General features: G+C 41.8%; 1 protein-coding gene across 1 annotated transcript in view; it reads right to left on the reverse strand.

Moving 5' to 3' along the window:
- Positions 1–4,210: 4,210 nt before the first annotated feature.
- The window catches only part of syt9b (synaptotagmin IXb), a 76,616-nt gene continuing 57,757 nt past the window's right edge, over positions 4,211–23,069 (reverse strand). Inside the window, exons 4-7 of the mRNA XM_017681707.2 lie at positions 19,411–19,531; positions 17,321–17,492; positions 12,212–12,341; positions 4,211–4,547 (exon numbers count right to left, since the gene is read on the reverse strand). Of these exons, the coding sequence (XP_017537196.1) occupies positions 4,476–4,547; positions 12,212–12,341; positions 17,321–17,492; positions 19,411–19,531 (495 nt within the window). The 3' untranslated portion in view covers positions 4,211–4,475. The remainder of the gene's footprint in view (positions 4,548–12,211; positions 12,342–17,320; positions 17,493–19,410; positions 19,532–23,069) is intronic.

The following is a 23,069-nucleotide window of genomic DNA, read 5'->3' on the forward strand; positions in this document are numbered from 1 at the left end:
AGACAGAGCTCTCCTTGTAAGTCGCTCTGGATAAGAGCATCTGCTAAATAATAATAAATTACATTTATATAGCGCCTTTCACAAACCCAAGGTCGCTTCACATAGCAAAAAAAAAAAAACACTATACAGAGGAGGAGGAGGAAAAATGTGAAACGTCTTTAAGTCAGATTTAAAAGAAGAAAGAGAAGAGCCTCCCTGAGGGATTGAGGAAGAGAATTCCAGAGTTTGGTGGCCATGGCAATAAAGGACCTCCATCCCAAGGTGGAGAGTCTGGTGCTGGGACAGCAAGTAGGTTATTGCTAGAAGACCTGAGAGAGCGAGAGGGAGTGTAAGAGGTCAGCAGTTCTCTGAGGGAGGGGGGAGCAGGTTATGTAAAGCTTTAAAAGTGAGAAGTAAGATTTTAATCTTTATTCGGGACGAGACCGGCAGCCGGTGTAGCTGGGAGAGAACGGGGGTGATATGAGCTGAACGCTGAGTGTGGGTGAGAACTCCAGCTGCAGAGCTCTGAATGTCCTGTAGCTTTTGGATGGACTTTACAGGGAGACCAACAAAGAGGGAGTTACAGTAGTCAATGCGGGACATGATGATGGCCTGAACCAGAGTTTTGGCATCTTTATCAGACAGGAACGGTCGGAGACGAGCAATGTTACGTAAATGAAAGAACGCAGTCTTGGTGAGGAATTTGATGTGCAGATCAATATTGAGTGATGAGTCGAGTAAAACACCAAGATTTCTAACGACAGGGGCAGGCTTAACGAGCAGGCCATCAATACTAACTGAAAAATTGGATGACTTTGATAGTAGAGGTTTAGGGCCGACCAGTAAGACTTCAGTTTTATCAGTGTTTAGCATGAGAAAGTTATTATGCATCCAGAGCTTTAAATCAGAAATACAGTGAATCAGTGTACTGGGAGGGGAATCTGAAGGTGTGTGTGTACTGAGATATAACTAAATATCATCAGCATAACAATGGATGTTTAGGCCATGGCTACGAATGATCTGCCCAAGGGGTGAATTGTAAATTAGGAAAAGTAGTGGTCCAAGAACTGAGCCTTGCGGGACACCACAGGTAACAGCAGAGGAGGAGGATTTATGTGGGCCTAATGTAATAAACTGGTGTCTGTCTGTAAGATATGACCTGAACCACTGTAGGGCTGTGTCAGTGATGCCAATAGAGAAAAGACGAGAAATGAGAACATCATGATTAACAGCATCAAAAGCTGCACTTAAGTCGAGGAGAAGGAGAATATTGAGAGAACCACTATCAGCAGACCGGAGAAGATCATTAACAACTCGCAGAAGAGCGGTCTCAGTGCTGTGGTGAGGACGGAAACCAGACTGGAATGGCTCATAGACGGCATTATCACTCAGAAACGTCTGGAGTTGGGAAGCAATTACTTCCATTACTTTAGCTAAAAATGGAAGGTGTGAGACGGGTCTGTAATTAGAAAGAGAAGTCGGGTCCGATTCAGGTTTCTTAAGTATCGGAGTAACTGCAGCAGTTTTAAGGGCAGTAGGAACAGAACCAGAAGAGAGACATGAATCTATCACTGTAGCAATAGGGGTGTTGATTACAGATGGACAGGCCTTGAGTAGAGGGGTGGGGGCAGGATGAACTGGCCTTGAGTAGAGGGGTGGGGGCAGGATGAACAGACCTTGAGTAGAGGGGTGGGGGAAGGATGAACAGGCCTTGAGTAGAGGGGTGGGGGAAGGATGAACAGGCCTTGAGTAGAGGGGTGGGGGAAGGATGAACTGGCCTTGAATAGAGGGGTGGGGGCAGGATGAACAGACCTTGAGTAGAGGGGTGGGGGAAGGATGAACAGGCCTTGAGTAGAGGGGTGGGGGAAGGATGAACAGGCCTTGAGTAGAGGGGTGGGGCACGGTCAAGCTGACAGGGGATAGCATTAGACTTAGTGATGAGCTCAGAGACAGAAAAGGAGTCAACAGGTGTGAAACAGGTCAGCTTTGTGATCAGAGAAGGAGAATCTGTAAAGGAGAACGGCTGGGAAGCAGAAGAAAAGAGGCTGTAGATCTGATTAATTTTCTTGTCAAAAAATGTAGAAACGCCTGACATCGCTCAGGTGAATGGGGGCACGCTGATACAGGACGATGGAGGAGTTTGTTAACGGTTCGAAAGAGAGCTTTTGGCCTAGACTCAGCATTATTTATGATGGAGGAGTTGTAGTTGGAGCGGGCAGTGTTAAGGGCATCCCTATATGAATCAATCAATCAATCAGTCAACCTTTATTTTGACTCGGAAGTACATTGAGGGCAACCCTCATGTTCAATGTAGCCGAGCATTTACAAAAACAGGGACTGACATGACAAAATAATTACTACATTTAATCATTTTAAATTAAAAGAAAATTTAAAATAACACTGAATAAAAGATAAAAGTAGATAAAAATAGAACTTGAGATTTAAATGATAAGAAATTAAGATGAAAAGTAGATAAGAAATTAGTAAGGTAATAATACAATATCACAAATGAAAAAAGTAATGATAAAAAACTATTAAAAATAAAATGAGAGGAAATAAATAAAGAAATAAAAAGAGATAAAAAACTAAGAGAAGAACTAACACAAAAATAAAAGTTACGAATAAATATGATTAAGTAAAACAGGTACAGGCTGTCTGAAGGTGGTTTGATATTAAAAGTTTAAAATGACTGAGTGACACCGGCGAGCAGCGGCAGCCAAACTCGCACAGCCTACACTCAACCGGAACCGGAACATGCGTGTAAAAAAATGCTGTAAATGTAAAATGTAAATAACTGCAACGCAGATATTACCATTTTAATTACTATGCAAAACCACCAGTGAACCTAACATACGGTTTGAGATTGTACATAATATTGGTGACAGTAGCTCACAAATGGAAGTGGCAGATAGTGTTAAGTCTGAAGTCTCAGCCCTTGTGTGGTGTTGGATTTCAATATTTACTAAAAGTAAATTTACTAAAAGTAAATTTACTAAAAAACGATGCCAATTTTTTATTCTAGGAACCCCAGATTCCTTGACCTTTGCTCATTTTCTGTGAACAGCATATAAAATAACCCATTTTCAGTGTCTTCACACTGTAAACCCCCCCACACGTTTATATCACACATGTGGTGCTGGGTGAACCCGCGGGGAGTAAAAGTGTGGAGGTGCTGTGTTCTTCACTCTGTTCTCCTCCTACATGGCCTACTTAATGTGTGTGTGTGTGTGTGTGTGTGTGTGTGTCTGTGTGAGGGTGGACAACATGGACAGGCTGCTGATTGGCTACAGCTGCTAAAGGAAAACCCAACACTAGCCACTTGTGATATTTTAAGCATCTGGAATTTTTATATAAATTGTTATGGCTGTATTGATTTTAAGAGGCAGTAATGCGGTGGGTCCACCAGACCACCGAGTAACAAACACATCAACACCACACAGGTTTTCTTTAGGTACTGTTTTGCTATACAGAACCCTGCATGTACCTCTCCACTATGAATGGATTTTATAAAAAGCATACATTTTATACCAAAACCATCTCAAAACTATTATAAAACAACGTCTCAGAAATCAGGTGTCACTTGTAATCATTTCATGTCATCACTTTCTGTGAAGGTGCTTTTAGATACGTTAAAACTCTGGATGTATGGTTCCCATCAATACCACTAGGAACAATTCTTACTCTCTAGTATGAAACATGTCACACCAAACTACTTCAGTGACTTTGCTTACGCCTTAATTTTGAAAAATCGGTGGAATTTCTGTTTAAGCTTACTTGTCATGTTCGTCTCTTCAGAATCATTATATTTCTTCATGGCATCTAAAGTGATGTTCTTTCTTGGTTTTTATGGGTTAAGGCTTATGATGGCACATTATTGAATTCAGATTGAATGTTTTCCAGCATTAGTGATATTTGATATTTGTCCTGTTTCTTATGTGACTATGTGTTTTTCATAAGTACCTGAGATGTGTCTCTGAAGTGTAGAGCAGGTCATTTCACCGGACTTCACTTTGATATACAGTAATCACGGACAGACGACTTTGCTATTGTACTTCTGATGTATTTTCATACAGAATGATAGAACGATTTACACTGTAAGAACAAAATTACACAAAATAGAGCCCATGCACTGCACTCAAAACATCCATGAATTATTACAATGTGTTATACAGATACATAAAACATGACCATGTCAAAAATACTTGCCTCTCAAATCGAGTTTAAACAAAGCTGGAAGCAGAATCCGGCTTCCTTTGTGTTTGTTTGTATTTTTTTTTTCTTAAACAGAAGGCTACTCACACACAGTCACTTTGACATGCAGTAGAACAGACGCTCTCCGTTTTCACGTGGAGAAAGTCCCGAGTGTGTGCCGCTCGATCGATAGTGTGCACACGTTTTGTGTGACCTTTTGCTGAGATGTCTCACTTTTCTCCTCGCTTTCCCCCAGTGATGTGACTCGGGCTCCGCTCCTTTCATCTGGGCTGCTGCTCGGACACTCAGGGTGACGGAGGCGTCTTGAGGGAGTTGCAGGAGCCTTGACTTCCACTAACGTTTTCCTGACCGCTCCACTGGAACGGAGAGGGAGAGGGAGAGGGGGTTAGGTTAGGGCAGGTTGCTGCCACCAGTTTATACCAGCGGGACCAGGTCAGGCCAAGACAGTTAGAGCCACATACACAAAAATAAGCAGATGTTTCCACAAATTTCGGCATGAATGCAGCCTCTGCGAGCCCCTTTCCAGCTCTTAAAAACATACTGTATCATAATTACATCAAATATATTGTCGCTGTCCAATGAAAATTGATCCAAAATTGCTTAGAAGAAAAACTTTTTCCATTAACTTACATTGAAAGTAAAGAACATTCTTGCCCTCTCCTGTAAAGTTACTGTTTTGGAGATGCTTTTCGTTGGACAGCGACGATGTGTATGTAAAATGATGGGACCAGACCTGAGCGCGTTAGGAGACAACACATCTGGTACTGGATGGTGCTTCTAACAAGGCTACACCCAGGCTTTCCCTCTAACTCCACCCTCAAATTCCTCCAGACTGTGCAGTTTTAATGTCCGAGTGTCAGTGTCCGCAAATGTACATCTTAAGCCGTATTTAGACAGCCTTCGTTTTACATGGGGAGGTGGGGTGTTATATTAATTAATGGCGTTTCTCAGTGATTTTAGCCCCTCCGAATGCAGTCATGTCAGTCCCCATGTGAGTAAAGATTCCAGCTTCCAGCCCCTTTTTCCTGCTGTGAAATGGAACATAAAATGAACCTCAGGTTATATTAAGCCCAAATTGTCAATGAAAATGAAATGTACACTAATAACACATATGAAAATGCAAATAAATGCTCCCCCAAACTCCCTTCCTCCCACCCATCCACCCTCAGCTGGAAAACTGCCAAAACAGAGTTAACATAGAAATAAAAGATAAACACCATAAATCAAAGGTAGTTTAGCATATAAATGTGTACATTGTACAGAAATCTGTATTTATGTACACACACACACACACACACAAATGTGTGTATATATATCGCTGCCGTCAGAACAAAACCTTGTATCTCCATTTTTGACGTTTTTGATATAACGCCTGCTGCCCTTCACATTATTAGCAAATTTCATGATGAACTGACCAAAAGAAATGGCCCAAAATGACTTGGAAAAATTCTGATTCCATTGACTTACATTAAAAGTCAAAAAGTCAAGGAGGTTTTTTTCCTTTTCCTGTAAAGTTACTATTTTTGACATACTAGGTTTTGTTCCGACAGCAGCGATGTATGTATGTATATACATATATATAGTGTGAATAAGTGTTGACTTATCCTATGATCTCGCTAGTAGCATTCCTGTTCACACACACACACACACACACACACACACACACACACACACACACACACACACACACACAGTGAATTCCCAGCTAAGGGTGATACTAATGACGCACTGCACTTAGACAGAAAGGTAAATGATTAGATGAAATAATGGCTAAATTACGTTTTAACATCTTTTCTATTATTTCTACTACTTCTGGTGAAGGTATCATGCAAATCGAGCAGCTGATCCCATCTCTGTCATTTATAATGAATCACTCAGAAACACCAGACGAGCTGAGGTAAACGGTCATCACCCCACCTCCCCAAGGAAAACTAATCTCATCTGAATAGGGCATTAGAGGGTAAACCATCTTACATTTAACATATCTAACATTTCTCATCTTGACACTGGTAGAAATATCATAAGAATGTTTTAGACATTTGGACTCATTTTCACTGAGCAGTTGTGTCCAGTGCAGTTGTCTTACTCCACTAACAGATCATTTGACTTGTTTCAAGAAATAATGCCGGAAGTAAGCAGAATGATCGGCGTGGTATAAGACATTAAAAATAATAATATTCCCCTCTTAATAATTATTAGATATATTAACTAGATGTAAGATATTTTACTAGCCCAGCTGTGCAGCAGACAGTTATTTACCCATCACATTTACTCTGGCTGTATCATCACAAGTGTGAGGCCACATGTAGACACTGCTGACATGCTTTTAACTTTAAAAACCTGTCTGGCTCTGTTTTCTGAGGCTAAACTCCACGTCCTGCAGGCAACACATGTTCTCCACTGATGCAAAACATCTACACGCTTAATTGGGGTCTTTTTGGGGGGACTTTCAGGCTAAATATCACATCCAGGACGCTAAATATAGGCCTGCTGTCAGGTGGACATTTCAACAAGCACTATTTCCTCTACAGTGAGCTCCACTTTCAGGAGGGGTTGGACTTGGGGTTGTCAACTGTGGTGGAAGGGGCGTGGTGTTGCCTCACATGCAGGATGGAGAGCCAGTCATGCTGAACCAGCGGGCTGAATAGCTGATAAGATTCATCTGTGTCTTGTTTCTGCCAGCTGACTTATAGTTATGTCTCTTCTCAGTGGGTGGCCAAAGCCCAGAGAGAGAGAGAGAAGGAGACCAGAGGAGGCTCAAGAAAGGAAAAAGACTGAAAAGTCTCTCGATTGTACTCTTTAATTTTGCATGCTGGCTGGAAAGCTGAGGGATTTGTATTGCATTCAGAATAACAGTAAAAACATAACACTTTACTGTAGGGTGCTGTTCTTAAAGCTACATGACACTTACGTTGTTAAGGTTGTTATGACATTTGACATAACCCTACAAAACTGTTCATAAATGCTTATTACAACAGGCATCATCTGTCATAAAGGCTAGTTGATCAAAACTGGCTAATTAAACCTTTATAGCAAATGTTGTGTATTGTAATAAGCAAATATAAACAGTTATGTAGGGTTATGTCAGTTATCATAAGATTATGTAGGTGTCATGTAGCCCTATGAAGATCACCCTACAGTAACATGTTAGCAGGAAAACTCTGTCTCCACAGCCTGCTGACAGTGTCCTCGCTCTTCCCAGCATCCCAAAGATCTCCCACCAACATTCCTCATTACAAGAATATGCCTGTATTCATTTTTTAAGTTTTTAATTTTTTATCCCACAAACCGAGAAACTCCACCTCTGCATTTAACCCATCCGTGAAGTGAAACACCACATACACACACTAGTGAATAGACACACACACACACACACTAGGGGACAGTGAGCAGCCCTATCCACGGCGCCCAGGGAGCAACTGGGGGTTAGGTGTCTTGCTCAAGGACACCTCAGTCATGGACTGTCGGCACTGGGGCAACGATCGAACCGGCAACCTTCCGGTCACACGGCCAGTTCCCTAACCTCCAGCCCACAACTGCCCCCAAATTATAACACTAATTGCTCTGAAATGTAAACAGCAGAGTAAACCTTTTAGCCCAGGCCCCTTGAGGGACATCGCACCTCTCGTGGGCTTCTGTGCACCAGGTTATCAAGTTAAATGCTTGCAGAGAGCAACTTCCATCTCGGCACACCGTGACAACGATCAGGCCAAGACAGGCTTGCTTGTTTTACACGTGGTTGGTCGTTTCACAAGTCAGTGAAATGTTCCCTGGTTCTGGTTTACGACCAGTATGTCAGCAAAGTCTTAGAGTTTGCAGTAGAAATGGTTTCCACACTAATAAACCACTGATCCTCCTGCATGTTGCATCTGCCACACTGTCGTCAACTAGTTGACAGCTGCCCACAGCATGGAGATTTATTAGCTGGCTACTGAACTAGACTGTGCTACTGGGCAGTCAGCTCCACTATTCTCCCAGCTGTGACGTCATGGTGAATAAGTGCACCAGAGCTTAGGAGATTCAATCTAATTCCTCTACACAAAAAGGCAGAGGGGAGAGGAGCTGGGAAATAATGATCAACTCAGCACTTTAACTCAATTTGTCAGAATGAACCCCTCAGTGCTGGACATCCCCAGCGGGTGTCATTTCAGCGCTGATGTTAAATCAGTCCTCAGCCTTGCGGGACACACCCATGATAGCCCTTCCTCGCTCCTCTTAGAGCAGTGAATTACATCACTAATTGAATTTGCTTCTTTTTCCTGGCTGCAGACTGAGTCCTCTTGGCCTTCTGGGCTGAGGTGAGTTTTTTCATAAGCCTTCATATGAATAGAGCTCTAACAGGGAGTTCGGACTCCCCTGCACACAAATGCAGCAATAAAACCGCTTTTGTTCACCGAAGAATGGAAAGGTTCAGAGCGTTTAACCTTGGCTGAAATGGCCAGGGATTTAAATTATTGAGGAACACAGTCTGCGGTCCTGCAAGGCTGCAACTTACATTTCCAAAAGCAAGTAATGCGCGAAAAGCCTGCAAGAGGGAAAGATGAAAATATGATGTGCTGGTTCCTAAAAAGAGTCCTCGTGGGCCTGTGTGGGGCTAAAACAGCTTGATGGTAAACATCCAACGGCCGTTACGTCTGTGTTGAGTCATCCACCTTCCTTACAGCTGACAGCATTCATCATTTCAAATATACTTTGCTATAATTCTTCCTCCCAAAGGCACTATGGATATATAAAAGAATTGAGCCACAGAAGGTCAATGCACTTAACAGTATACAGCTTCTTACATCCTACTTTGTCTTTTGGAGCTGGTTTACAGTGTACAGCTGCATATCGCTGTTGCCAGAACAAAACCTCGCATCTCCAAATGGTGACTTTACAGGAGAAGCAATAAACCCACTTTACTTTTAATGCAAGTCAATGGAACCAGACATTTTTCTAAGCAATTTTGGGCCATTTCTTTTGGCCATTTCATCATGAAACCTTGACACAATATAAAAGACGAATGATATTTTCAAATGATGTAAAAAACTGGAAAATGACAAAAATGGTGATAACAAGGTTTTGTTCTTACGGCAGCGATATGCAGGTGTTCCTGAACTCTGGAGGACTCTGGTGGAGCAAACTGGATTTGTTTCTTCAGCTGAGATGTTACACTAAGGGCCAGATGCCAGCTGTGACCAACCTCCTCTCATTTAATTTCCAGGCAAAAGGACGTTAAGTGTCACGCTTCCTGGTCCTCAGTTGGACTCTCACTTCATTACGAAGATCTTTCAGTTTGTCTTGTGACTCCATCAACCAGCAGATCCAAGTCACCTGAACACTGACTGTCATCACCTGTAGAACAGTGGACATAATCCTGTCTGTTTCATTGCCCAGTAATGCCCCGTTCTGTCAGTGCATACTGAGCCGTCCTCTTGTTAGTCTCTGATCCCGTTTGTGACCTCGATCTGTTTCTCTTTGTTGTTTTTCGGATTCTACCCTGTCGGCTATGTTAACCTGTTTATTAGATCTTTTGGTTTTGGCCCTCACTTGTTTACGCCTTCGCCTGCTCCCAGGCTTTGTGTTTTGCTTCACTGTTTTTTAATCCTCTGTTTTTTCTAGTGTCAATCCTTTTTAAAGAAACCTCCTGGTTTATTTTATATGTGTAAGTGTCTACGTTGCCAGAGTAGCATTACATTAAGTTCAAGTTATTGATTTTTCAGCTTCAGGAAAAGAATTACACAGAAACCTCAAAAACTAAATGTAATAAAATACTGTATTCATTGGGCCTATATTACAGCTTCCATTCTTCTCAGGAGACTTGCTTTTATTTTCACAAGGAAATCTGAAGGGATGTTTGTCTACATTAGCAAAGCTGTAGGGGCAGTTGTTGGCTGAAGGTTAGGGAGGCCCAGTGTCTGGAAGGTCACCGGTTCGATCCCCAGTGCCGACAGTCCATGACTGAGGTGTCCTTGAGCAAGACACCTAACCCCCAACTGCTCCCCGGGCCCTGTGGATAGGGCTGCCCACCGCTCCGGGCAAGTGTGCTCACTGCCCCCTAGTGTGTGTGTTCACTAGTGTGTATGTGGTGTTTCACTTCACGGATGGGTTAAATGCGGAGGTGGAATTTCCCCGTTTGTGGGATTAAAAAGTGGCACTTAAAGTTCAGTCCTACTGAGGTGGGATTAGTTGTCTACGGGGAGGCGGGGTAATGTCAGTTTACCATGTCTGTAATGTTTTTGACCGATTATAAAATATAATATAATATAATGACAGATGGGAGTGGCAACTCAATTTATGCACCGCCTTTACTCCAGAAAATGTCTTGAACATGCAAAGCCCCAGTGGTGTCATCTTGTATAAATAAAAATAATGCGTGGCCACAACTTAGTAAAGATTAAGTGACCCTTATTAGTCCCACACCGGGAAATTTCACTTCTGCATTTAACCCATCTGTGAAGTGAAACACCACATACACACTAGTGAGCACACACACTAGGGGGCAGTGAGCACTCTTGCCCGGAGCGGTGGGCAGCCCTATCCACAGCACCCGGGGAGCAGTTGGGGGTTAGGTGTCTTGCTCAAGGACACCTCATTCATGGACTGTCGGCTCTGGGGATCAAACCAGCGACCTTCCGGTCACGAGGCTGGTTCCCTGACCTCCAGCCCACGACTGCCCAACTGTCGCCACCACTGTAAAGTGTGGGAACAAAGTAATTAAGTCTTTGCCATGACTTAGTAAGATCCTAGATCATAATCCTAAGAGATCCTAATGTGTAGATGTGACTAAGTAAGGCATGAACTTGTTCCCACACCTTACTAATGCCACGCATTATTTTTATTTATATGATTTGTCACCAGCAAGACTTCGTCATAACATTTGCTTTAGCCATGTTTAGTTTACTCTAACCTTTTGCCTGGCTGTCTTAAGTGAATGTGCATTCATATCCCTTTGCCACAGGATCTGACAGCATTTTTACCAACATGTCGATTTGCACAGGATTAATACAGTCAGAAGTTATTTCTACTGTTTGTTTTATGGAAGGTAAAAAGTAAAGAGTGCACGGTTGGTCAAACGACTGACATGGCATATTTGGACAGGACTAAAATCACTGAGAAACGCCAGTAAAATTGACATTACCCTACTTCCCAGTGTGAAACCAATATCGTCCATCCAGAGCTTTAGAAGCTGCATTCTCTCAATCCGAGTGATTCCAAACACATTCAGTGATGTTGAAGTCTGGACCCTGGGGTGGTCAGTCCAGTCTTCTGAGAACACTAGCAGCTTTTCTGTTTATTTTTCTTAGGGAGGTTCTTCTAGATCAGCTACACATCCTTTCAGAACCATAGCACTGAGTGGTCTTCTCACAGTGGAAGGATGGACAGAAACACCTGTGGATGTTTTCAGACCTGAAGCAGCGTGATCTTCTCCTCTCTCTCAAAGACGAAAGTGTTGTTAAACTAATGGGGACAGTTTTGGTCTTGCACAGCTCTCAGACATCTCATTTACTCTATTACTTCTTATCATTTTTAACTCTAGTCATTTAGATGGTAAATATACTTTCAGCACATTTTCAAAGCTTGTTTTTATCTAGATGCTGTGGCCACTGACAATGTTAAAGCCTCTCATCAGCTCACCTCTGAGACCCTAATTTATGCAGAGAAAAGCTCAAACTTTAGTAAGTTGAGTAGAATATGTAATCAGTTGCAGTTCCAATCTCTCCACCTTCAATCTTCTTGGCCATCATCCCGCATTTTGTGCAGTACTCCCTTATATGCATATGCATGAGAGAAAAACATGCATTTTGAGTTTTTCCATGCATACAACCTATAAACTCCACTCAGGCTGGTGCGTCAGTTTCGTATAACACATGTACCAACACATATATCAGACCGGTCAAACATGCACAGACGTCCATTTGAACTGAAACTGAGACCACATGCAAACATGGTTTGGGTCTGATTGGGAAAAATCAGAGCTTTAGAGCTGAAGCACGATCCTAAACGTATCTGTGTGAAGGCTGTTGTTTTTCTGCATTACCTCTATGAGCGGGTGCCAATGGGCGATGGGCTTGCGTGGGTACGTCAACATCTCGTTCCAGTGATCTCGGCCCAGGCTTTCCGCCGCATTCCCCACCCGACACACACCAATGATCTCATTATGGCCTACGCTGTGGATGGCAGAAGAAATGCAAGTATTCAGTTCAGTCCATGATCTTAGATGATGGATACGTGACTGTTCTCCGTTTTGCCGAGGGCCTTTGCCGACTCTCGGTTGTAAATAAACGCCTTTATATGATGATGCTCCCCCAGCATGGTTAGAAAAACCGCTCCAAGTCCAGGATCTTGAGGAGCTCATCTAGCTAGGTTGCCATTCCCTCTTGTGCAAACTTTAGCCATATCTTTGTGATTCAAGTCACAGCAATTTGAAGCTGGGAGTTTATGATGGTACTAGCTTAATAAGAATGTCATTAATACTTACAAAGTATTAATACAGAGTGATTCTTATCGATCTATCCTGCTAGCTTGGTCTTCTCCTTACCCAGGATGCTGGGAGGGTGAAAGCATGAGCTTCCTCTCAGACGCTTGGAGGAGAATGGTATCTGTAAGCTGACCGCAGTTAGCAATCAATAACGTCAATAACACATCATGTGATCATGCTGAATGACCTCATTATAAATGACTGGTTTCACCAGATCAATGGGCAAGAATAAAGAGCAAAAGTGCATCGGATGGCCGGCAATGAAATATTCCTGACAGACATTATGGAAGGTTGGTAGCTTTTCATTCGGTCAGCGTTCGGAGTCATAACAAAAACACACGAGCTTAACCAGCTGCGTTAACTAGCCGTCTAATAGTAACAGCTGTTTATCTGGCTTCCGTCTTCCTTACCAGCCTGTGTTCGCTGTCATGATACACATAGCTAGATTATTAATTTCCCTCTCTTGACAGCCAGTAATTTTACAGTCTACTGAAAGCAGATTCCTTCGGGATCCAAATGATGAAAAATATACAAAATACAAGTACAACTCTATAAGCTAGGAAAACATGAATATTCAAAAGCTTAAGAAGAACCATAGACAGATACACAAATATACAGATAAAAGACAGAAAAAGAATGACGATGGCTGCTGAACAACTACAAACACTATATAAATGCAGCTGTAAGAGTCGTTCTACGGAAATGTCCATTTTTCTTGAGCCATCTGTTTCGCAATATTGGTTTTCAAATCAATTATCTGGAATCCAGAGCACCACAGAAGTGCTTGTCCTCAGTCTGTGTAAAGGCTGAGTGTCATATTTCCAGGTAAAAACATTTTTCTGCAGTTTTAACTGCAATAATCTCTACATGAGTATAAAATATATTAATTGAACGACAAAATACATAATGGAAGCTGTGGTTCCCAGAAGTCGTGTCACGTCACTGGTGTTACTGCGTAACAAAAAAATCCCTTATTTTAAAATAAAAATCACACTGATGACATCACTTGGCTTTATTTGACCTATTTTACGAAGAAAAGCTCATGGTGAGTCCACTGGTGATGTCCACCTTCAGCTATAAGGCATTTTCTCATTCAGCTCATGATCTCATATGAAGCTTTTAGCTGACGTCACCGGCGTGACCGACTTTATTCTGGGGTGACCGTGAAAAAACAGAACACAAATGGATCAGACGGCACGTTTTAGTGGCTGTTCCATGATTGACGGCGTGTGGTTTGATGCTCTGCAGCAGCCGTTTTGTAAAATGCATTGTTCATTGAAAACGTCACCGGTGTCGCCCTGTCTTGTGCGCAACACCGGTGACGATCGGTGACACCAGTGACACCTGTGAATAGATAGAAAGGTGTAAGTTTCTGTAGGATAACCCATTTAACACATATCAGAAAGGTGTATTAACAATGTGCTAAAAAATCTAAATAAATTTTAAAAACTTGAGTTGCTTTTGAGTTGCTTTGTGTAACGAGCCGGTTGCACAGAAACGAAGTTGCAGGAGACTCGCAGCGTCATGCAGTCAATGCTCAAAAAGCTTCTTCAGGTCTCTCGTTTCATCAGAGGCCAACGGACAAAGCGTGAACTCGACTGCACCCCACACTGGGAGAACATCTGAGAAGAGACGTCGCTCCAAGCTTTTAAGGCCACCACGACTTCACTTTAAGTGAAAGTGCAGCTTTAAACGCTTCCTATTCTCTAGCACACAAGGTTCCCTCAGAAATGCTCTTTAACGTCCCAGGACGCGGCATCACGGAGCTGATCTTGTTTGAAAACTAGCCTGCCTCTTGCAGCGATTCTTGATTGAGACCTTAATGCACGTTGTCCCAGTGCGCATTGTGGCTGGGCTGAGAGGTCTACAGGATGGGTGGGTAACAATGTTTGGCAGATTATATCATCTCATGAAATATTCACTCTTAACAACACGAGGAAGCTAAAGCCTACTCCGCTTCTTTCCTTCCTTCTCGCTCGCTCTTTCATTATCTTGTTCCCTCTCTCATCCTTTCCTCCACTTTGATCCTCCTCGCCCCATTATCGGTGTATCGCTTACTGCGAGTGGTGAAGGCTCCTCAAACTGGGCGGCATCTCTATGCATGATCTGAATCTGTTGCTGCGTGATCACCACAGTTCACAGAGCATTTCTCTTCTGCGTCTAAACAAATCTAGCCCGAACGCAAAAGATGTTTTGGAACGAGACGCCTCTTCAGTTCCGACTTTGACCCTGAGCACTGACAGCAGCCCCCTCCTCCCCAAAACGTATTCATCAGCTTCCAAGACGAAACAGGAAAAAGCTCTCTCTGCACTATCAAAGGGTTCTTTGTGCGCCGCCGTAGAATAATCACTTTTCGTTTCCTGAAGAACAATGTTTGAAGAGAGGACTTCTGAGTGAACCTTTTCAAGGGCCCATATCAGCGCTGAATACTGAGCTCCTCTTGTGCTTCTGAGTTTTAAAACGTGCCGTTCACCATACAGGCCATGCAAACTCACCGCACCACGAAATCACTCACCCAGTGCGTCTAAACACACTCAATAATAACAACTACGAGAGTCTTGAGAGGCCATGAGCCGTTGGTTAAATTTTCTGTATTGTTATCTTGAGGTAACGAGTTAATTATCTCAAGATAACAACTTTGATATCTTGAGATCACAAGGAGGTTACCTTGGTATCTCAAGATAACTTTATCTTGACAAGATAACAAGATAATTAACTTGCTGCCCCAATATAATGACTTTTATTATCTTGAAATCACAAGATAATTACCTTGTTGCCTCAAGATAATAACTTGATATCTCTGAATAACAAGGTAAGTTGTTTGGGGGCAGTTGTGGGCTGGAGGTTAGGGAACTGGCCCTGTGACCGGAAGGTCGCCGGTTCGATCCCCAGAGCCGACAGCACATGACTGAGGTGTCCTTGAGCAAGACGCCTAACCCCCAACTGCTCCCCGGGCGCTGCGGATTGGGCTGCCCACCACTCCGGGCAAGTGTGCTCACTGCCCCCTAGTGTGTGTGTGTATTCACTAGTGTGTATGTGGTGTTTCACTTCACGGATGGGTTAAATGCGGAGGTGGAATTTCCCCGTTTGTGGGATTAATAAAGTATCACTTAACTTAATTAACTTGTTATTTCAATATAACCATCGTTATCTGCAGATAACAAGATAAATAATTTGTTATCTCAAAAGAACAATCCAGACAATTCTAAGTACCTCATGGCCTCCCTGGACTTCGTAGGTAACTGCGGAAAATCAGAGTTTCTCAGTAATCCAGTACGTGTTTACATGCGTAATCAGATACTCTGGGTCTACATGAATCAGACAGTAATCAGATTTCTGCCTTGAAAACGGCCAAAACATTCACAGAATGTCACGCACCCCTCGGAATCTGATACTCACCTGGACTCCATTCCCCAGACTCCTCTGGGAATTCACGTTTCCTGCCACCTTTTCGTTGTGTTCGTTGGTATATACGCCTGGTCGTTTCTGACCCGCTTGCCTCTTTACCCATTACCTCTTTTGCTATTCCCTTCGGATTATCTGCCTGTGGTAACATCTCCGCGTTCTGACCTTTTGGACTGTTCTCTGGACTCTGATCTTGTGTCTCGCCCTTCGGATTGTCTGGTTTGGACCCGCGCCCTTTCTGACCACGAGCTCGATTACGTCTTCTTTAATAAAGTCTACCTTGTTCATTTTACCGCAAGCGTCTGATTTCATCTGAAGGACATGCGATGTAAACATAATGTAAAACTTCACATCGTGTGTGTGTTTTTTTTAAATATCGTGTCAATTTACCTGATAATACGAACAGACATCATTTAAGAGATGAAGAATATATAAATCCTTCATTTCGTCAAGCAAGTGTCTGAAATCAGCATCACTCCAAAGTTTTGCTGCCGTCTTGTGGCAGCGCTGCTCGTTTATTTCTGATACAGGAGTCGGCTTCCACACACGCACGGACTGAGAAATCCGAAAGAAATCAGAGGACGAGTTCACATGCACTGAGAAACCTGATTACCGAGCTGAAATCCGGCCTCTTTATCGGATCGGACTTCTAGACCTCTAAGAAATCAGAGTGTGCTGTTTACATGACCATTTAAATAATCAGATAACCTCAGAAATCAGACTATGGTCAGATTATTGAGGGCATGTAAACGCACTCATTGTGTCTGTGATGTCACATGACCCAACTCATTTACATATATTCATCGCAGCACGCCCACTCACACTGAGGCCTTTTGTATGAGGTGTGCAACAAAGAGCCAATCAGAGCAAAGCTCATTTAAATATATCAGTCATAAAAGCAAAGAGAAGGTTTAAAAAATGAGCGATGAGCGTAAATAAAACCACAAAAACTGTATAAATGGAATATAAGGGGGGAAAAAATGAACAAAAGAGAAAAGTGGGTGTGGCCCTTTTAAAGGTGTAAAGAACCTTCAGATAATGTAAAGGTTCTACACCAAGTTAAGGGTTTTCCTAGAACCTTTACATTATGTGGAAAGGTTCTTCACACTCACCACGTACATCACATTTACAAATTTGGGTTCTCTAGGAAAAAAACATCCTTTGAAAGGTTCTTGAGAGAACCCAAAGTGGTTCTTCTATGGCGCCTTATGGTGTTTTGAAGTGTGTGGTTACTGAGCTGCGCAGGAATGAAGTGTTTCTCACCGATCATAGTCCATCACCGCTATTAAAAGACTGATTTGGTCTATGTTCTCGGGGGGGACGTCAAACACTATGGCTTCGTTGTAGACGGGATTGAGCGTGTTCCGCTTGGTGGACGTTTTCCTCTTTTTCAGTCTCCGTCCGTCACACATGAGGGAGACCTTAACGTAAGGATCTGAAACCACAGACATCAAAGTCACTTTACTGCAGGTCGTCGCTGCTACAACAAAACCTCATATCTCAAAAAAAAGGAAAAGGAAAATCAAAAGGAATAAATGCTCTTCAGATTCATGTATTATAAAAGGGAATTCCGCCAAATTCCTACATTTCTGAATAATACAGGGCTAGACAGCTGCATTCAGAGCGGTTTGATGTGAAAGGTGCCACTGTACAGAACTGTTCACAGTGTTGGTGATAGGAACCAGACGAGCTTAATGCCTCCAAAACCACAATCTTAAAGAGAGTTAATACATGAAACCAGTTATTAATATTAATATATACAAAAACATTGTCTTATGATGACCATGAGAAAGTTTAGGCCTAAAACATATTTCTTTAAATCTATTCGGGGCAGCCCTGTCCAGGGTGTATCCTGCCTTCCACTCAATGACCACTGGGATAGGCTGCAGCAACCACCCCCCCCCCCCCCCCCCAACCCCCCCGACCCAGAAGGAACAGTGGTTTAGAAAATGTATGTGTGTGTGTGTGTGTGTGTGTGTGTGTGTGTTCAGTGCAGGGAGGTGCAGTAGCTTTGAACACTCCTGCAAATTTTACTGCACAGTGTCTGTTTATTTATAAATATATGATATATTATATTTGTATATAAATACAAATAAAAATAAAGCGTACAATATAAAATGTGCCGTAACCTTTGCATAGACCATATTTTATGTTTTATTTTTTCCAAATATGTCAAATTCAGCAAATAAACAGTGATTGTGCATTAAAGTGTGCAAAAATGTGATCTCTGTAGAGGATGTGTTTTCACTTAGAAAATGAACAAAACGTGTCCTTTGACCACGGTGCCTAACCCTTTGGATACAACTGTACCTACAGAGCATTGTTAGGCAAAATAGTCCCCAAAGAACACTTATTTTCAGATTTATCACTATTGCACCATCATAAATGTGACATATAGAGCCTCAGAAGACGTGCAGGTTCACTGCTGATTGTGATTAAACTGGCTACATTTGCATTGTAGACATTGTGACCTCTGGTTCCCACCATCACCACCACTGGAGCGAACGTCAGAACATTTCTCTTACAACCATTTCAGTCCAATTTCCCTTTGAAGTAACAAACAAATGTTTGGTTGATTGATCTGTTGTTCTTCAAAATAAATGTTCACATTGCCATTTTGTGTGTATATATATATATACACACACTCTCTCACACACACAGTACTGTGTGAAAGTTTTAGGCGTCTGAACACGTTTTTAAATAGTTGACCTCAGCAGTGAGTTTATCACAATATACATTAGAATAAAGTCGTATTCATAATTCAAATAAACAGAAAAACAATAAAAAGTAGCAAGAATTTCTCGGGTCCATATTTTTCCTGGACACCTTCACAGCCGCCACAGAGACTCGTTAATATCATCAATTACATCATGAGCTCAATTTACTGAGCACTGATTGGTCAAACCAGGAGCTGCTTTTTAACTACATATAATACTGGGCTTCCTCGAGGAGGAGAGGCTTGGAGATGGGGAAACACACACACCAACATCCAGGTATTTATATATATATATAATATTATTATTATTATTATTATTATTATTTAATACTCCATAAATCTTGCTTATTCAAATATTAACATTTTTCCCAGTAAATAAACACAAACAACACAAATAAATAGATTTAGAAAAGTGGGTGCCGAAGACTTTCGCACAGTACTATATATATATATATATATATATATATATATATATATATATATATTCACACAGCAGTACACGGTCATCTAATACTGAACAAAAGAGGCTGTTCAACAGAAGCTTGTGACATACACAAACTCACATTTCCATAAACATCACTCGGTCAGGCAGTCAGATATCTAATATAATCAAGATTAAAATGAAGACGTTGAATACCAGAGGCTCCTGTGATGTCCATGGCTTTAAGGTTTCTGGCTTTGATGATTGTAATGGTCAGTCGGCCAGCAGTTGGAAGATAGCAGAGAGAAAACATCAGGTCGCCCAAGTCCACATTATCCTGCAATGCAATTACACACGAGAAGAATACTCAAAACCTGCTCACGTTCACAAAACATACCAAGCACCAAGGGGGAATTCCATCCCATTTTGAACGTTTTTGGATGATACAATTGTTAAGATGCAAACAAAGTCAATTCAGATTGTTTTGATGTGAAATGGTCCATTGTACAGAAACAGATTTCTCTATAGTGGTGGTGATAGGAACCAGGAGTCGCAATGTCTACCACACAAATATAGCCATTATATTTATTATTCAAAACCACCAGTGAATAATGTTAATAGTGGTAAATCCAAAATTCCCTCTGCCTCTTTATCTGCCATGAAACTATTGTAAGACAAAGTCTCAGGCAGTGCATTCATAACCATTTAATGTGAAGTCTTTCAGAGCTTTTAGAGACGTTAAGCTCTTCAGATGTCTGGTTCCCATCACCACCACTGTGGGCAATTCTGACTCGGTTTGTCTAAAACAGTGCAATTCACAATAAATGAATCAAAAAAGGTGAAATTCCTCTTTAACAAGCCCACTGCTCATATTTACTAAAGAAAAAAACACAAAGCCATGGAAAACATCTTGAATGTGTATTGAACATTTTTAAAGAGCATGGTCATTCAGGCCTGTGCTTGTTCCTCATGATTTCCAAAACCTTTCGAGTCGTGATTTTAGATATTATTGCATAGACAGGGGTCTTAAACTCAATTATGTGGAGGCCACTTGTCAGGTCATCTTCTCCAACAAGGGCTGAGAATGAAAAAGTGTCTCATATTTTTAAGTATTCATTTTAACTACATATTAAGATTAAGTGACCCTTATTAGTCCCACAATGGGGGGGTTTTCATCTCCGCATTTAACCCATCCGTGAAGTGACAAACCACACAAACACTAGAGGGCAGTGAGCACACTTGCTCAGAGTGGGGGGGCAGCCCTATCCACAGTGCCTGGGCAGCAGTTGGGTGTTAGTTGTCCTGCTCAAGGTCATGTACTGTTGGCTCTGGGGAACAAAAGGCTGCAAATAATTGTTTATTAGCAATTCTTCTGTCACAAGCACTACATCTGTTACCACTAGGAGTTGTAACAATGATATTAATATGTAACAATTATTATTATTATTATTATTATTATTATTATTATTATTATTATTATTATTATTATTAGCAGTAGTAGTAGTAGTAGTAGTAGTAGTAGTAGTGGTGGTTTTAGTAACTACAGGCTCCTGCAGATGGTGTTGCACAAGGATGATTGAGCTATAAATACCTGCAGGTGTGCAGTGGGATTCATAGATTGAGAAAAGGTGGTACAGTGCAGTGAAAGCCTTGTGAGTTTACATTGTGTTTAATAGATATTTTTGCATTCAATCACATACAGTAAAATGATTTGGAACAACACCATTATATGGGAATCTTATGGGACAGCAGTGGCATTCATGCTGAACACAAGTGAAGTTCATGCAAATGAAGTGATAGTAAAGAGGTTATTTCTGCGTTTTCAATGGATTTCTTTGATCTTTTTCATTCGTTTCTTAATTCTGATATGCTGTATCTACTGCTCTGTCATGAATGAATCCACAAAGGCAGATTTAACAGTCAGATTAGAATAACCACTTCATCAGTTATAGCTAAATTAGTCTCGCTCACTCAGTGTACAGTGTTTACACTGAGTTTAGTTTTTCCTGGAAAGGTTTGTCTTGTACGCATCCCTCTATTTTTGCTTTGTCACCATCAGCCTAAAATGATTTTACGAAGTTTATTTTGGGAAACCAGCCACAGTGTCTGATGGGTGAAGCAGATCTACCTGTCCGATGTAAACAATACCTGAAGATATATGGCAAAATAAGTGACGGGCTGTATTACACTGTATCTGGCGGTTTGAGACCCCTTGCCTAAGGTTTTACCCCAGTCACTAGTTCTCTGTTTATTACCAGCACTGGTTAAGTAACAGCATTCTCTAGCACTTCTGCTGGAAAGTGTCAAAATCAGCCTGGCGTGCTTCCCGATTGGGGTGCAACAGGACACAGCTGCCTGTAATTGAGGTGTAAATCTTCCTAAAGGTGTGTGATATGCTCCTGTGGTTGACTCCGATGTGGGGAAATTTGGACTCAGTTAAAAGAAGCAGTGGGTAGTGTGGGAACAGTGAAGCGTTTTGAGAGGCAGTCCCCCATCAGGGAATCCTGCTCCCCTTGCTCTAGTTTTGCTTTTCTCACCCTCAAGCGGAGACCTGCTCTCTAATTAACACCTCCCTTAAAATAGCACAGTTTTCACAAGAACATGCAACGGCGTCACACAAATTCAGTTTAGAGTTTGTTTGTTTTTTTTTGTGTGTTAATTGAGAAAATGCTGAGACAAAAAAGCCACTTGGTGTTTGGCTTGGAGATCTTGGATGGCATTTGACTTGGGTTTAATATTTGTGTGTATAATTTCATATTAACCTGAAGTGTACAGCTTTCAGACCTGGAAGGTGGGGAACAATTATTTAGCAGGTTTTAATAAATAATTTGAAGATTAATTGTTTTAAACAAGCAACTTACACATTTCTGATACTAATGATACTAATGAAAACATCAGTGTAACGGGGAGCAAGGAGGCGGACGAACGTGCTGAGATAAGCGAGAGGGCAAATCCAAAATCGGGGTCGAGACAGTCCAGGGTCAATGAGCCAACACGGATAGATCGGGGACCAGACATGACATAAACCAGAATCAAACAAACAACACCAGTACAACCAACACAGCATATAACACCAACAACACAGACAGACATTCAAACAAAGACCGGGGAAAACACAGGGCTTAAATACATAAGGGTAACAAGGGACAGGTGCAAACACAGGTGGAGACAATCAGGGGTGGAGTTATGAAACAAGGGGGCAGGACTAGAAAACCAAAACAAACACGCATGGACAGGACTGGGAGGGGCCAATCGTGACAATCAGCTGTATTTCCAGCACCAACTATTAACCCTCTGTTACATGATGTTGCCTCAGGGCAACAAACTAATTTCCCTGACTTTACAAGAATGTTATACCTATTACGATAGGGTTAACGGTAAATGGAGGAGTTTGAGTAAGTCAGTAAAAAGCATGTACTGGGTCATACTCATTTATACCTCTTTTTTAATGTTCAGTATAAATGTTTTTGTTATGAGATTTTGCAGAAATACGTTTGTTGCCTAGAAACAACATTTGGAATTTGGATTTGCAACAGTGGAATAGATTTGGAGCCAGTCACAAACCAGGTCTCACAACTTCAGGAAACATGGATCTATATCATTTCTTTCCAATGTTCCACAATGTTGCCTCAAGGCAACACACTCCAACAGGAGCCCTGCACACATTGTTTAAATGTTTTTGAATTTAATAATCTTGTCCGACAAAATAAATCAATGCTCCTATGATGCAGGCAGTCGAGGGTTAATGAGCAGTTCGGCTGAAAATAGAGACCAAATGTTACATTTTACAAGTAACACACTTAAAGGCCAATAGTAGCAGCAGCTAGAACATTAACTCGGACTGTAAGTGACCACACTGTGATGAGTGATTACTT

Source organism: Pygocentrus nattereri, chromosome 8 (assembly GCF_015220715.1).
Source record: "Pygocentrus nattereri isolate fPygNat1 chromosome 8, fPygNat1.pri, whole genome shotgun sequence".
Lineage (NCBI taxonomy): Eukaryota > Metazoa > Chordata > Actinopteri > Characiformes > Serrasalmidae > Pygocentrus > Pygocentrus nattereri.